The sequence below is a fragment of the Charadrius vociferus genome, unplaced genomic scaffold, assembly GCF_000708025.1.
Source record: "Charadrius vociferus isolate BGI_N301 unplaced genomic scaffold, ASM70802v2 scaffold583, whole genome shotgun sequence".
NCBI classification, from domain to species: domain Eukaryota; kingdom Metazoa; phylum Chordata; class Aves; order Charadriiformes; family Charadriidae; genus Charadrius; species Charadrius vociferus.
Genome location: NW_009647690.1, coordinates 118,075 through 134,617, shown reverse-complemented (window position 1 = coordinate 134,617; position 16,543 = coordinate 118,075). Strand labels below are relative to the sequence as shown.

The following is a 16,543-nucleotide window of genomic DNA, read 5'->3' as shown; positions in this document are numbered from 1 at the left end:
AAACTGCAGTTTGTCAAATTTTTGAAGTTATCTTGTGGGGCAGTCTTGCATTCTTTCAGCATTTATGGACTGTCTCACTAACCTGCAAAATCCTTACGCTGTAGCAGGCCTGAAATAACTGGATATTTGTGTATTTGTTTGAATATTTCAGTCTATATGTAGGTTCTCTATGCTTATTTTAATACTTATTTCGAAAAGTTTCCTTAAAAAAAATGTAAATCTTTCACAGGAAAATAAAATAGGAGAAATACTTCTGTACAACTGTAATAAGAGCTGATATTAAAAATGACGAAAAATACTCTCCCATATTTTTTCAGAACCTTATAAAAACTAAATACATTAAAATCTCAGAATATTTTGGATAAATGGGTTTGATTTGTGTTCTGTACTCAAATGTTACACTTCACAGGAATTTGAGATTTTCAACCTCACTGGTAACATTATAGCAATGTTTTAGTTTTGTTTCTCGTTCTTGGGAGGAAAAGTTATGCCATAGCATAACTTTATAGTTCTTTCCCTTCTCAGAAGTGGCCAAGTTAATAAACCATAGTAAGACGAGCATCAATTTAACTATCATTGGCATTTGAAAAACACGTTTAGAAAGAATAATTATTTAAATTTTACTCTTGAGTTGTAATGTGACAAATGTTCTATGAATCTAACCAATTTAACCTCTAATAGAACAAACTGTTGTTGACTTTAAAATATTCTGTACCGCTAATATGTTTTTTCTATCAATTCCCTTCTTAATTGATCGCTCTGTTTCCCCCTCCCTCCCATGGCAGTCTTTTCCCTGTAAAAGGACCGATCTGTCTAAGGTAGAGAAATTCAATTTCTATGTATTGATTGCCATGTCCGCATGTAGTTAACTTGCAGAGGCTATGCTAATCATTTAGCTGTTTTGTTTAACTTTACTTTTTAAATATTTTTTCCCCCCCCCAAGAAATTCATTTACTTTTCTGTTTGCACTTATGTCAGACAGCATGATATCTAATTTGTAACCCTAACGAAGGACATATTTTCTGTTACTATAGAAAGTAGTTTCATAAAACTCTTGATTTGTACCATTGTTATAATCTTCTAAACAGACAGTCAATTTCATCATATCTTTCTATTTTTTTGTGATATTCAAGAAGTAATAACCTTTGTATCGTTTTTTTGTTTTTTAAACCAGGCTAGAATTTGAGAGACAACAACGAGAAGAGCTTGAAAAATTAGAAAGTAAAAGGTAACATTCTCTGTGGTCTTTACGCGCGTGTGTGTATATACACATGTTGTAGATTCATTTAAATCGTTAATTTCAAGTCATGGTGTTACTCAGCAAGCAGAGGATCCTGATATAAAGACTTTATTTTCTTTTTGTCTTCTCTGAAGATTTTGGTTATTTTCTTGAACTGTTCATTCTTACTGATTAGTAACAGATAGGCAGGCTGAACTGTGGCTGTGATCTTTAGCAAAGAAAATACCAAACACAAAGTTATGAGGAGGGTACATTATACAAATGTAATATATTACTCTCACTCTTAATTTGCATGGTATTATTTTAAAAGATGGTAAATTACATTCTGTATTTAGATCTTTTTTTATGGTTTAGTTGCCTTGGATTGAATCTTGATTGGAAGAACTAACGTTATAAACTCTGCTTCTGTTAAATAAAACTGTGGTGCTGGTATGAGCGTACCAATCATACTTATCAGAACATTATTTCGAAATCAGTTTGAAATGCAAAAGAAAGTATTGTTGTCAGCTGGCAAACTGAGCTGACTGTTCTGGCTCATCATACCTGCTAAGATTCACAATTAATAGCTCTCACCGTGTTGCAGATCACGGCATTGATTAGATTCATAAGCGGAAAGAGGCTTTCTGCCATCTCAGCTTCAGACTGCTTGCTCCATTTTGAAAGAGCTGTTGATATAGTTGGACTAAGTTAAGTTAAACCCCTGAAACTCTGGAGCATTAGAAGATGTCATTCAGAAAATGATGCAACAGAATCAGTGATATTTATCCTCTTTGTTATGTTGATAGGATTTGAATTCACTGAATTTGATTGCACTGAAGTTGCTTTGATTGTGCTTTAATTATCTGACTTTAACTTCTCAGAAAATAACCAGCCAACTTGCAGGTTGTCTCTACACGTATTCAGGTGATTGTATTATAAGGATAACGGTGACTTTCAAGTCTCAGTCTGTCCTCGCTCGGAATGCACTAGAACCTTTAAAAGAGAGGTTGTACAGGATGTAATAACTTATCTTTAAAATAATTTCTCTCTCAAATACATCTGTTCCTAATCTTATAATCCTGTTTATCAATAATTCAGTTGGGTTCACCTAAAGAGAAGACATTGTTTTAATTCGTCTGTTGGCTTAAATTTGGTGAGGCAAATTTCTAATCAAGTCCTTTTATACAAGTTTGTGTCTATGAGAATGTATATATGTATAAAAATATATTATTTACTTTTCACTGTGTGCATGCATGTGTTCTATCAATATTTTATTGGTTTTGACAGAACTAATACAGTCTAATTTTCTAACGTAAGTGCTATACAACATGTCTTCCTATAACGTCATATATCCTCAACTTTTCATGTTGAATTAGACTATTTGAATCTCTTTACAATTTGTCTCGATCATTGAGTCACTTCCAAGCAATGTAAGATCTTAACCTGTGGCAAACCAAACCTATCAAAAAAAGAAACCATTATATATACTGCAAAATCTCTGTCCAAACCTTTTTAACTTCTAAGGGATATGTTGTTGTTTGGAAAAAAAAAAAAAAAAGGTTTGAAATGTTGCATGTGAATGTTTTACTGTAGGAAACAAATAGAAGAGATGGAAGAAAAGCAAAGATCTGACAAAGCAGAACTTGTAAGAATGCAGCAAGAAGTAGAGTCGCAGCGCAAAGAGACAGAAATAGTGCAGCTGCAAATTCGAAAACAGGAAGAGAGTCTGAAACGGAGAAGTGTTCACATTGAGAGCAGGTTAAAGGATTTGCTGGCTGAGAAAGAAAAATTTGAAGAGGAGAGATTACGGGAACAACAGGAGATAGAGCTTCAAAAGAAAAAGCAGCAGGAGGAAATCTTTGCCCGAGTCAAAGAGGAGTTGCAGCGACTACAAGAACTCAATCATAATGAAAAAGCAGAGAAAATGCAGATTTTCCGTGAACTAGAAAAACTTAAAAAGGAAAAAGATGAACAGTATATTAAGCTGGAATCAGAAAAAAAGAGACTTGAAGAACAAGAAAGGGAGCAGGTGATGCTGGTGGCTCATCTAGAAGAACAACTTCGAGAAAAGCAGGTCATGATAGAGCTCCTGAAGAGAGGGGATGTACAAAGAGCTGAAGAAGAGAAAAGAGATCTTGAAGATATTAGAGAATCTCTTTTGAAAGTCAAGGAAGCCCGGTCTGAAGGTGATGAAAACCATGAAGAGTTAGAAAAAGCACAGCAGGATTTCGTAGAGTTTAAAAGGAAACAACTGGAACAGTTGACTAGTTTGGAAAAAGATTTAGTTGAACAAATGGATCACCTAGAAAAGGGAATAGCAGATGAAAAGAGAGCTCTGGAACACTTAAAATTTGCACATGACGAACATGTAAATCTCCAGTGCGATGATGAAAACTTTGTGGATGCCATACTCAAGGCTGAAGAAGTTGACAAGATAAAGCCAGCAGAGTACAGGCTGCAATCTAAAGTACGCCAGCTTGAGTACCTGAAGAGTAATCATTTGCCAGCTCTGCTGGAAGAAAAACAGAGAGCTTCTGAAGTCCTTGATAGAGGCTTGTTAGGGTTAGATAATACTCTCTACCAAATAGAGAAAGAGATAGAAGAAAAAGAGGAGCAGCTTGCCCAGTATAGAGCTAGCACAAATCAGCTGCAGCAGCTTCAAGAAACCTTTGAATTCACAGCCAATGTAGCTCGTCAGGAAGAAAAGGTTCGGAAAAAGGAAAAAGAAATCCTTGAATCAAGGGAAAAACAGCAGAGAGAGGCGCTGGAGCAAGCTGTTGCTAAGTTAGAAAGGAGGCACTCTGCTTTGCAACGTCGCTCGACGATAGACTTTGAAATTGAAGAGCAGAAACAGAAGCTTGCCACCTTGAACAACAGCTTCAGTGAGCAGGCAGGACTACAAGCTAGTCTAGAAGCCGAGCAGAAAGCCCTCGAACAAGACCGAGAACGGTAAGTGTTGTGGTAGCTTCCGTTGATTAGAACCTATCCACAAAAAATGAATCATTTTATACTTTAGCTGTTGAGAGCGTGACTTGTTCTGTGTCCCGGTATTTGAATTTCTTGATAAGTCTCAAGTAGCGTACCCAGAATTGAAACTCCATATTGCTTTTTAAATGATTCTTGCTCACTCTTTAATTTTTGTTGCGTTTGCATATTTATCCCATCCTCAGCAGTGTAGTATTTGCATTTGCCATCACGGTACTTAAATAGTTTTACCTATTTAGAAAGCTCAGCCAACCTTATGTTCTTACAAAAACATGTACCGTCTAACAACTTTTTTTTTTTTCTCAAAATATTGAGGTGTAACATTTTGTTTCTGTATCATTAACATTCTGTATCATTTGTTCAACAGTTGGAGACTGATAGTTGTAGTGGACTGCCAACTGTGTGTCTCAGCTGTCGATGTACTGGACACTTCCAGTATTCAAAGTGGAGTGGTGCAATGTTTACTTTTTTGTTATTGGTTTCAGGACAAAATAAAACAGATTAGCCATATATCCATGTAAAATTTGATGGTGGTTTTTAAGCTTATTTGAAAAATCTACAGAGGCTTTAATACAAACCCTTTTAGATACAGAAGCAATTACATCAGTTATACACGTGATATCTGGTAGCATAACATTCAGCCTAAGCATGGGAGGCTTAGAGAAAAGCGATTCGGGTAAGGAAGGGTCTTCCGATGTGGAAGAGGAGAAAGTCCTTTGTTTTATTTTTCACCCGAGTACAAAATCCACTGGGATTAATGCATTTAATCCATGCAGAATGGAAAAAGGGCAGAATTGCCACTTTTAAATGTGTTGTCTGATCTGCTGATCCTAGGGCTTTAAAACTTGCCATTATTGGTGAAACAATGATGTGGGTTTTTTTTTACTTGAGGTAGAATTTGTCTTTTTTTTTTAATATTGCACTGATTATCTGACTCTTCTTTCATAAACCCTTCAAACATGCTTGATTAGAAAAACTACCTTAAAAAAGTAACTTGCTTCTAGCCAAATTGAAGAGCTCTGCTGTATTCTTTTCCTTTTAAACCATTATCAGAAGAGAGCAGTTGCTTTCTATACCCTGTGTAAAGGTCACTTTTTCAACATTTAGAGCCGCATTGTGTGGATTTTAGTCAAGGATTTTCGGTACTGATTTATCATTTTGTTGTGGATATTGCCATTATTTTTCATAATTGTCTTGAACATAAAATCTTGTTTTCTACACTAAGCATCTCGCTTGACTGAAGTCAGCTATAAACAACTGGAGGTTCCATGAAAATAGACAGCTTAGTTAGCCCTCAAGAGATTGCTGGGTTGTGTGATAAGAGGAAAAAATATGTTGTCAGCTGGAAGACTGAGGTTTGGAAAAGATACCAAGGAAGTGAAAAGGTCTCTTTATATTTTTTTCTTGCTTTTTTTTTTTTCTTGTTTACTTTGAAGTCCTCTTGCAAAAACTAAATAAAACTTTGAAGTCTTCTAGTGCATGGCTTAGGGGTCTGAATAATTCAGTTCAGAGTGGTTTTATGAATGTTGTGGCAGAAGAAAATGCTAAGATACCTGATAGTATGTGGAATGTTTCAGGCTATTTTTCGCTCCTGTGTTTGAGTTTACGCTTCACAGTACACAATGTCTTGGGCACTGTAATAAGCATATGAATTGTCTATGTATCTTATTGTTTATCTAGATAGCATTATATGATGACGTGCTCTGGTTCAGATCAGCGTTAACTCTCTGAAAATGTTTAAATGCAATATTCATTTTAAATGCTCTGTGAGCAAAAGTCCATTGTAACTGGATAAAATGTTTTTTTCCAATTTGAATAATACGTTAGTTCAAATTCTTTCACCTACAGGGTGACCCCTGAAACGATAATTTGGTGCGAACTTATACTGGAATAATACATACACATTTTTGTCTTTACTGGCAGAGGTTTGTGGTAATAGAATGAACATAAAGGAACTTTAGAGTCATCTTTGCGACACCGGCGTGTATCGCTCACAAGGGGCAAGGTGCAGTTTAGTGTACTTACTGGTGGATGCATCACACGGCTGGATAAGTTTATAGCTGTAGGATGTGGTATCTTTTGATAGTAGGATGTTTACAAATCAAGAGATAAGCTTTGTTCCTTTAATGTAATTCTGATTTCTGTGCTTAAATTGATTTTCCATAGATGCAAACACTCTCCTATACGCACCAGACATCTTCCATCCACTTTCCCTCAGGATACAAGATTGTTTTGCTGCTAATCAAAAGAAACAGATGGCTTCTGGCAGTGCTGCAAAAAGTACTCTAAAAATGAAGTAACAATTCAGCCTGCTTTACTCCGACCTAAGCCTCAGCATTCGTCATCTCTTTAATTTTCTGTTTTAACCTCCAGGACAGAGTAAAGCAGTTATAGCATTGTACTTCAATTTGGATATATGCAGTTGTAGGATGAGCGGTAGAATCTCAACTCGGCGTAGTTTCCCCTGCTTTTGCAGGAACTTCTTTTATTCTATAATTTTCCAGTAACCTTTAGAAAAACAATTACCTTCAGAGGCGAAAGTTGTAATGGCAATAGGGAAGATTATTATTGTGTTACTAATCTAATCTCAGCTACTTTACAAGTGAATAGTGTGTTCTGCATAGTCTATTCTGGGCATAAATCTGCCTGGTGTGAGGTGTATTTGTTAAAGAAAGGAGGTTTCCATTTCAAAAGATGATTTAGTAGGTATATAAAATCTTAGATATTTTATTTTGTAAGTAAATTTTCAAAGATATATGCGGACAGAAGGAATAACTGGAAAATAAGATTTATATGTGTTATACTCACTTTAAAGATTTTCTTATAGATATGTTTTGCCACTTCATTGGTTTAGGGTGCCTTTGTTTTTTTGGACGAGTGCTCTAGTTTGCTTTTGTAATTCCACCCCCCCCCCAGCCCCCATTTATTCATTTACTTCACACCGGAAGCTAATAACTGAGGTCACTGATAGAGTTCTGTAATGAGGAAAGTTTATTCAAGTGATGCTAATAGACATGTTAAGTCTTATGAATTAATGTTTAATGTGCTGAGTTAGATATCTTTGGCATTGGAAATCACTGAAGTTGTTTTATTTAACTTAATGCTGCTGTTGTAATGTGTTTTGGGGGCTGTCTCTATTTTCCTGTCTAAACATGCTTAAAGAACAATTACAATTTTGGTCTTGTCATAAATTTTAATACCTATGATCTTACATAAGTGTATTCCAGTGTAAGTCCAGTACTTTCCAGAAGAATGTTGGGAAGCAACGATACTCTAAACCAAAGCGAATTACATTTTAAGATCTCTTTATAGCCTGGACCAGGAAATTCAGCAGCTGAAGCAAAAAATTTATGAGGGTGATGGTGGTCAGAAAGGAAATCACGGAACGTTAGAAGAGAGGCTCTCCCATACCGCTTCCCCTACCAGTCCAACAAAGCTGCAGCCACCCGCCCCTCCGCTAGTTGATGGTAGGTAGGTAACCTGCATTTCTGCAATATTTTGATAGAGACATAAAGAGTAGCTTCAGAAAAATATTTTGAAAGACTGTTCTGCCAGGGCTGGATTGTAATTAAATACTGTAATTGTACTTAAAGGCTAGTCTGGAAATAAAATTAATTTGCTGCATCTTACTTTAAATAACCAACAGGCTAATCTGTTGCTCCTGTGCAGTTTGTTTTAGAGTAGAGGTTTGTGAAACTGTAGGCTTAAATGCATTTACATTGGTTTTGTGTTTACAGTTAGTTGTCTATATGATATTGCTTTATATACACTTAAAGCAACAAGGTAAATGAAATTGTCTTAAGACTTTTTTAATAGGGCAGCTGCCTGCTATCACTTAAAATCTGTTTCCTCTCTGTTCTTTTTATGCTTATACACGCAGTTGTTATTATCAACTCTTGGAACATTCCTACTGTTTGAAGACCAAACCTTTTTTAGCCCGAGTAGCTGATATTGCAAAAGTGATAAAAGCGAACCATTAAGTAGCTAAAGATGCAACCCCAGCTTCTTATTCCTTCTTCATCTCTCTTACCCTCTGTGCCACTTGTATGTAGAGCTGTACGCATAACAGTGGCTTAACCTGTGGTCCATTAAATTGTCTAATTGCAATAACAAATTGTTAACCTTTGCCTATTAAATGAACACTTGCTGAAAAGTCTGTGTTCCTTAAGGAGGTATAAAACTGGTCTAACATTAAGGCTGCCATTTAAGAGTTGCGCAGTACTTGGAGTTCATAAGCATTTCAAAGAGCCCTTTAGCCTATCTTGATTTTTATCTGAGACTATACTTTTTAAAAATTTTCTATTTCTTGAAGGATAAGTGCCTTTATTGAACAAGAAGTGCAGAGAAGGCTCCAGAACATTCATCATAAAGCTGAGGATAATGATGTTAGCCTGTCCTGGTCTACAGAAAGTTTAAAGGTGAGCAGAGATGAGTAGGAAATCCTGACCTTTGATGCACCATGGGTAACCACTGATTTAGTTTTGTTATTCAATAATTTTCATGTTTTCCTATTTTAATTTGCCAAAAAAGTAAACAGTAAATTGGGGATATCAGTTTTAGATTTTCACAGAATCTCCTAGATTGGAGAAGACTTGTAAGATCATGTAGTCCAATCATTAACCTAACACTGACAAGCCCACCACTAAACCGTGTCCCTAAGCACTACATCTACACGACCCTTAAATACCTCCAGGTATTTTGCTCGTCTTTTTTTGCCCAGTGGCTGTTTTATGTTGGATTCCATTTTTTTTTTTTTTTCAGGGATGAGTATGTAAATGGCAAATAGGAAGCTTGCAGATAAAATAAAAATCTTCGTTTTATGTCTGTAAAATACATTGATAAAATTCCATCTGGAGGAATGGTAATTGTTTATACTTGCAAACAAATGCTCGTTTGAAAACCGGTGATCTAATTCATCCAAAGACTGGGTTGATTGACTTCTAAGCCAGTGGTTTAATAAATATCAGTACAAAAATAGTTATTTTTGGCTATTAAAAAGAATGCCTCTTCCTAGAAATACTTTTAAATGAACTTATACAAGAAAGGCACTTATTAAAATAATCACCTGTACCTTTTTTGTTCTTAGGATAATGAGAGGCTTAATAATGGCACTGTTCAACGCAAGCTGAAGTATGAGGTAGGTCATAATTTGTCAGAATGAAATGGTTGTCTTAAATTATGGCATGGCCTGTAATTAAATTTCTTAATGTTTAGCTGCATAATTAGAGCTTTGAATTCACAGCAAGATTAATGGCCAATAGAGACAGCAATGTATTTTGCCAGCTGGAATTAAAGTGGGTTGTGGTTTTTTTTTTTCAGATTTGGCATAGCTTTTTCCTTATTTGAGAGGTGTGCTGTTATTGTGGATGTTTCTTCCCTGTTTTGTCATGATTCTTAATTTGGAACAGTATCCCTTTCCTGACTTCTAGAGGATAAAAGCATTTAATGAGGAGAGATTGTCTGAATTCACAATACCACTTCGCGTTTGCGACTCACAATGAACTCCCTACTGTAAGGGTAATAATACTAACAGCAGCATCAGGCAAATTTGCCTTTGTCATGAAGGAATTCGTACATGTATTTTTAAGCTGAGGCATAGACCTCCCCTGCTGTATTTGGTTGCCTAACTATTGCTTGAAACTTGGTTATTTGCTTGTTTTGGTGAGTAAATCCTAAATAACTTTATAGATTTAAACCTTGATAGTAGGAAGGCTACAACATCTCCAATTTGGACTTTTTTGGACTTCTACACTGTTATTTTTAAACTGTGTCACACTTTTTACACTATCTTTGATAGTATAGGATAATTATTTTTTTGTGTGCATGTGTTGAAAAATAATAAAGGGCTTAAAATTCCTGCATCTCCCTTTGACTTTCCTGTCATTTTTGAGTAAAGCACATATAAACAAAGTGAAATGGATACTGTACAAAGGAAAAGCAGTGGTGGGCTGGGAAGATCAACCATTCCTGAATCAGACCTCAATCACTTCTGTTGAATTCTCTCTCAAAATTAAAGAGATTGTAGAACGATTGTACCAATTTTGAATGATTCTACAAACCTAATCAAAATCAATCCTCAATTTTAGAAATGTTCAAATCAGATTTTTTTTTTTTAAAGACATTTCTATTTTCTTCTTTTGAAATTTTTAACAGAAAAGTCAACAGTGGCAGCCACATTATGGCTTTCCATTTATGTCTAAAGATGGCAATTGTGCTTCAGAGTTGTGTGGAGAAAACGCAGGAGTAAGAGACCATAAAAGACAGAAGGAATATGCAGAGATGTGGGATTTATTTTCCAGTTCTGGAAGAATCTCCTCCCCTTTAACATCGGAGAAGGCATTTGAGAATGAAAAGAGTAATTCAGAACAGGAGAGCTTTGCTTGTTGTTGTGGCACTGAAAGTAGTTTAATTCACCCCAAAAATACTAATGCTTTAAAGAGTAAGAATGTTCCTTATCAGAATGTTTTACCTACTTCTTTACCAAGTCATGACTTAAATAACGTGGCTTATTCGCTCTGCAAGGTTGAAAATTTCAATCATTTTGACGATAAAATAACGACTTCCCAGGACTGTGACAGCTCAAGAACTGAATCTGATTGTTCCCACTCGAAACAGCTGTCTCCTGTAGGATCCTTAATGGGTGCTAATGAGCCCGCTGGCTTTGACAGCATATCGTGCCTTCTCTTTTCTCAGTCTAATGTGCATTCTGAAATAACAACTTGTAAAGAAAACAGCCCATTCAAGACAGTGCACCTGACAATTGAAGACCGGTTTACTAATTCTCAGATTCCAACACAAAAAGCCTCGGATTTGATTTCTTTTAAGTCAATAGCTTCTCGTTTTGCTGTGAGCCCAGAGCACACCTACAGTTTGGGATATCTTTTCAGTAAGCTTTCCTGTCTTTACAAAGATACCAGTAGTCAGCTGCTCAACAGTACGGTGGTTTCTAGACAAATTAAGGAGTTGGGAAGTTTGTGTGACAGAAGCGAGAGATGTGCACAAGCAGTATCATTAATAAAAAACCTGCCGTTTATAAGAAACTTGCATGCAAACGTATTCTTCAAGTCAGATATGGATCAAGACCTGTCCCATTCTACCGATGATGCCAAAGCTCATACTGAAAGTGGTGTTCAGCCTGAATCCGCTGTGCAAGAGGCTATCACGATGTGCGTAAGCACAGGAATCTCTGATGCCTGTGCAAGAAAGCCTTCTGAAGGCTTTGCATGCTGTTGTAAAACCGAGGAGCTGGAAAACAGTCTTGTGTTAAGACAGAAATTTGTGCATTTTCCTGATGTCTTTCTGAAGCTTCAGGTCTGTTCTTTGGAAAAAGTGCTGGAATTTTTGACCTGTGCCTTACCTCAAATTTGTGTTAGAACAGAGGAGTTGAAAGGTATATACTGGCTTGCTGTTGGCAATTGCAAAAAACCCGATCCAGAACCTGCTTGCTTGCTTTTGTTCAGCTCCGTCCTGTATGTTGTTGTTTCATCAGTTGAGCAAGACTGCCAGAGTTCCTTGGCAATGTTTCATGAGGTTCCCATCGTCACTATAAAGGAGATTCAAGTTGGCTTCGCTGGACAGAATATTAGTCTTTTGTGTTCTGCTGAAGATGGTTTACTCACAATATTTACCTATAACAAACACTTCACTCAAAGAATTTGCCATGACATGATGAGCATTTTGATTTCTACAACAAATGATGCTGTTTACTTAAATCACCAGCTCTTGAAAGATGATTTGATGCAGATTTCGCTTGACTGGACATCAGAAGTAAATGACTTGGTTTTTTCAAATGGAGTGCAATTGTCCTGTAAATTTAGAACTGAATTAGCCGATCTGGTTTACTTACTCCATGAAAATATGGGAAGTATTAAACCTTCATTAGGTGATATTCATGTACTGCTATATACCTCAGTGAAAGTGGACTGTGCTGAGCAGACCGTGTATAGAGCTCTTGTTCTTACAACTACTCATATCGGTCTCTTAAGGGAAAACAATGTCTTTTATCCTGCGCCTAACTTTTTGGATGCTTCATGCCAGCGATCACAATTTGACAGCCTTCAGTTGCACAGTTTGAGTGATATCCGATGTGTGGTTTTGCCAGACAAAGAGAATTTCACAAAAATTGAGCTTGTGTTTTCTAGAAGGGGCAAGGTTGGATCTGATTCAGGAATTGGTTTTTCTAAATACTGTGAAAAAGAAATAAATACTCAACTGACAGTCATCCCATCAATTCTTCAAAGCAGTTTGCATCTCCCTTCGGAAATCTGGAAATTAACATTCAGTTCAAGTGAAGAAGCCATTTGGCTAATTATGCATCTGACTAGGTGTTGAAATCCAAATACATTCAGATACATTCAAAATAAGAGGCTAATGAATATTGATAAAATCCTTCTCTCTCTCTTTTTTTTTTTTAATATATATCAATAAGCAAGAGAGTCCTTTGAACCTCTAAGGAAATACCGTAGGGTGTGTACACAGATTGTAGCAAAAATCATTCTTACTTGAGTTCTTATGTTTTGCGAGTCTCTAATATGCTGTACATACATCTGCTTGGGAAGGTTAGGAAATTAAATGTTTCTGTCTTATATGGTAGGTGGATCAAAACTATAATTACAGCTGTGTCTTCTGATTTCCGTTTTGGCTGTTGTTTCTGGCTCCCTCCATCTCCTATCCATCTTCATTAATGTCTTCTCCATCCCTCCTTGATTGCCTTTTCCTTAATCTTTCTGAACATCTTTGTTTTTCATGCTTCTCATCTGTTTCATGCCCCTTGATCTCAATATTTCAAAACATCTGCAATATTTTTTTTTTTTGTCTGAACCGTAAGGTCCTTTTAGGATCCTATGGTACATTCACTGTGCGCTGTTAACACTGAGGATGTCTGCAGCTTTTATACTTAGAATTTTGGGAAGAATAACATTGACAATGCTTCTGCTTCTGATTTTTACATGAAGGATTATTGCACTCTCGCATTAAAGTTTGTCACATGTGCAAAAGGAATTGTGTGTGCCTTATTCTAAGTTGTGTTGGCCAAGGTAGCAGGGATTGATGGAGTTGCCGTATCTCTTCTCTCCTGGGTTCACCCTCTTTGCATAGGAGCTAAGATAGCGTAGGCTATGTGGAAGCAGTGCAACAGAACAAAAAAATGCAGAGAACATCCAAGACTCTGTTTAGATTCCCCCCCTCCCCTCCTTTTCTTGCAGGGGAACTCATGGCTTTAAGTCATTCCTATTTATTTTGTCAAAATACTTGGCTTGTACTCCCCCACAACAGAATAAGTCTTTATATTCCCTTGCTGTGAGCGTTTAAGGAAAATGTGATGTGAAAGTGAACCTGCTTAAAGGTTGTAAACAGGTGGTGGTTTTGCTTTAAATAGCGTTTCGACCTTTGGTCATGCTACTATACCTGTGTTAAGACAAACATTTTTGGGTTTATGATCTGTGTGCATGTTTCTCATGCTGTTAAATGGATAATTAGCAACTGGGGGTACTGCCTGAAGGATGGAGTAAGTTTAACTCTAGACTCCATGTAATGGGCCTGCCTTGACTTTCCTCTTCTTCTGCTTGCTTACTAGTGGGGTTGGTGATGCTGTGAGATTGCATCTCTTACGGTCTCTTTAATATTACGTTCAAGAAATAGTGGAGCTACTGAACATTGGTAAAAGATTTCTATTAGTCAAGACTTCCCTTTAGCTTAGTACAAGGTTATTTGTTACCTGTTACCCCTGTCACATGTTCAAATAATAAGCTGTTGTCTCCCATCTTTTTGTTTCTTCCCTTGTAAAGGGAGTTAAATACCTTTAAATCCTGTTGCTTGAATGTGCCATCTGCCTTATTCGAGGAAGATGGTCTTTGGCAGAAAGAACAGTGGTATCTAATCTGAAATTCTAAATTCTGCAAGGGTATTTGTAGTAGAGGTGCAATCTTCTACTAGACAGAGTTAGACTTCAGTCTCTCTACTAGTATAAGAACATTTCCCATTTGTTCTTGCCATATGTTAAGGCCAGGATAATGTAATTCACGTGGGATTTTAAAAGAAATAACTTGCATTGGATGGGGAGGTTGTGTCTGGAAGGATCAACGCTGGTTTGGATAGAGAATTAAGGTGCTGGGTTTTATTTTTCATAACAAAACTTTCTACTAACTTAAGGAAGTCCGAAGATGAGCAGAATGTGTCACATTATTTTGAGGTATGGTTTGTCTTTTTAACAAAAAAAGTATACACGAATATCTCGCAGAACACGGAGCAGGCAGAGTAATTATGAGTTGGAGCGTAACCTTGCGTCAGTCCGGTGGCAGAGTGGCTTCCTCACTGACAGCAGTAAGGCATTTCTTCTGGAAGTTAACATGGAGTGGCGCTGTCTGGGAGGACTGTCTTAATCAAGGCTGTTAAATGACAGTAGTTTCTGCAAAGAATTCCTTTTCGGATTGTACCCCAAAGTTAAAATTTGTGCATGTTGTGTTCCAGATGACACAGTTTTCCTCTCTTGTGTTTGTTTTCAAATCTGACTCGATGACTATTCTGCACTTTTATGAAAAAAATGACTTCACGGGAATATCTTTTATTCTACTGTAAATGAAACATAACGTAATGATTGATGTTTTTGACTGTCAAAGCATTATTTAATGTATTAGGGCGTGTTTTTCTTAGTACTTTGTGTTGGAGATGATTTTCCTCTCTGACTATTAGCTGTTTGTAATAGTTCCCTGAAAATGCCAATAAATTACGTGTTGACAGAGGTGGCTTTAAGAATGACTTTATGGTTTTATTGTTGTTTTAAAACAGATGATACTGTTGTCAAGGCAATGAATTGCACTTTCCCCCAAGGAAAGAATTGCTTACATTTCTATGCTCTCGAAATGAGTTTTAGTTGAAAAGCCAGTAATCTGGGGAGAAGTGAAAGAAGGAAAAGAGTGGAGAAGGTATTCATTGTGTGAACAAGATTTTGTCGCTAAAAATATTTTTCCATTCCAAGGCAAACTTTTTTTTGTATTTCGACTAAAAAATAAAAAAAAAGTTTGTGGAAAACATCTTCTAGAATAAAGTCAGTTAATTGGAACTAAAATTCACTTCCTTTATATATTTTTTTTTTTTTCACTACTCTTAATGGTAGCGTTAAGGGAAATGACATCGGCATTTATAATTGACTAGTAATGAAATAACAGCCTCCCCTTCTTGATAGCCAAGTGAGGATGCCAAAAAGCTGTCTGTAAGAAACAGTATCCAGAGAGGCATTGAGGAATGAGTTTCAAACTTCTCTCCAGCTCCTACACAGTATCACGTGTACTGGGAGTTACCGAGAGTCGCTGCAGAGAGCGACTGAGTGTCAGTGAGCAGAAGCGTGAGCCACGTTCACGTGTGGGGGATAGCGTTGGTCAAGACTGAAGAATTTTGACCAAGCAACATGTTTCATGGTAGTTGCTAAGGGATTGAAAATGAGTGTTGAGAATACTGTATCTATAAGGGATCAATAGCATCCCTAAATACAAATATATAACATAGTCATAACTTGAAAGTGGAGGTTTTTCAGTCTTTTTTGTTATCGTTAAATTATATTTTGTTATGGTGATGTTTTGGTGGTTTTTTTTAAGTATAAGTTGATTAAGCTTTTCAGACCAAATGCGTTCAACTGAGAAAGTGAAGGACTTCTTAAAAGGCAATTTCTGCACTTATTCGCTGAAAATGCTTATGCTACTTTTGGGCACGCTCACCGCAAAGCATTAATTGTTTCAGTTGCAAAAATATTTTGATTTTGACATAACTTCAGAGTTACAGATTCCATCTGGCTGTTAGTCAGAGGAATGTGCCCTTATTACAAATACCTTTTTAGACTTTTTTTTTTGTCAAGACTATGAAAATATTTCTGTTAATTAGAGGTGATTTGAAGAAAATAGTGGGAAACTGTTCTGACAGTGGATTACTACGTTATCTGTACCTTATTTAATTATCAAATGAGATTGGATTTAAAAGTCTAAGATCTAGGCAATTTCTGAATTGCCTCGATCCCCTGCAGTTTTGCATGAAACTGTAAACAGGCTTGTTAGACAAAGATAAGACAAGACATACAAAAATATGGCTGCCTGTGAAGGCTTCATTCATATATTTATTTTTTGCAAAGAGGGTCAATACAAAGTCTGCTTCCCATTGTTTTTGATATCTGAGCTGAAAATGCCTTTTCAAAGAATAAGCAATATTTCTGAAGACACTTCACCTCAATTTTTTCATGCGTATCAGCAAGCCCTAACACTTTGTTAAAAGGAGATCTGCTTTGTTTTCAAGTAATCCCTTCATTTTAAAAATAATTTCTGCCTCCTTCATGCTCTCTTTCCATGCTCTTCT

At 36.5% G+C, this 16,543-nt stretch overlaps 1 protein-coding gene across 1 annotated transcript in view; it reads left to right on the top strand.

Annotated features, from left to right (window-relative positions):
• KIF16B (kinesin family member 16B) overlaps positions 1–16,543 on the top strand; it is a 126,302-nt gene that overhangs the window by 61,176 nt on the left and 48,583 nt on the right. Inside the window, exons 17-22 of the mRNA XM_009881419.1 lie at positions 786–818; positions 1,175–1,228; positions 2,813–4,168; positions 7,517–7,675; positions 8,517–8,622; positions 9,291–9,341. Coding sequence (XP_009879721.1) covers positions 786–818; positions 1,175–1,228; positions 2,813–4,168; positions 7,517–7,675; positions 8,517–8,622; positions 9,291–9,341 — 1,759 coding nt within the window. The remainder of the gene's footprint in view (positions 1–785; positions 819–1,174; positions 1,229–2,812; positions 4,169–7,516; positions 7,676–8,516; positions 8,623–9,290; positions 9,342–16,543) is intronic.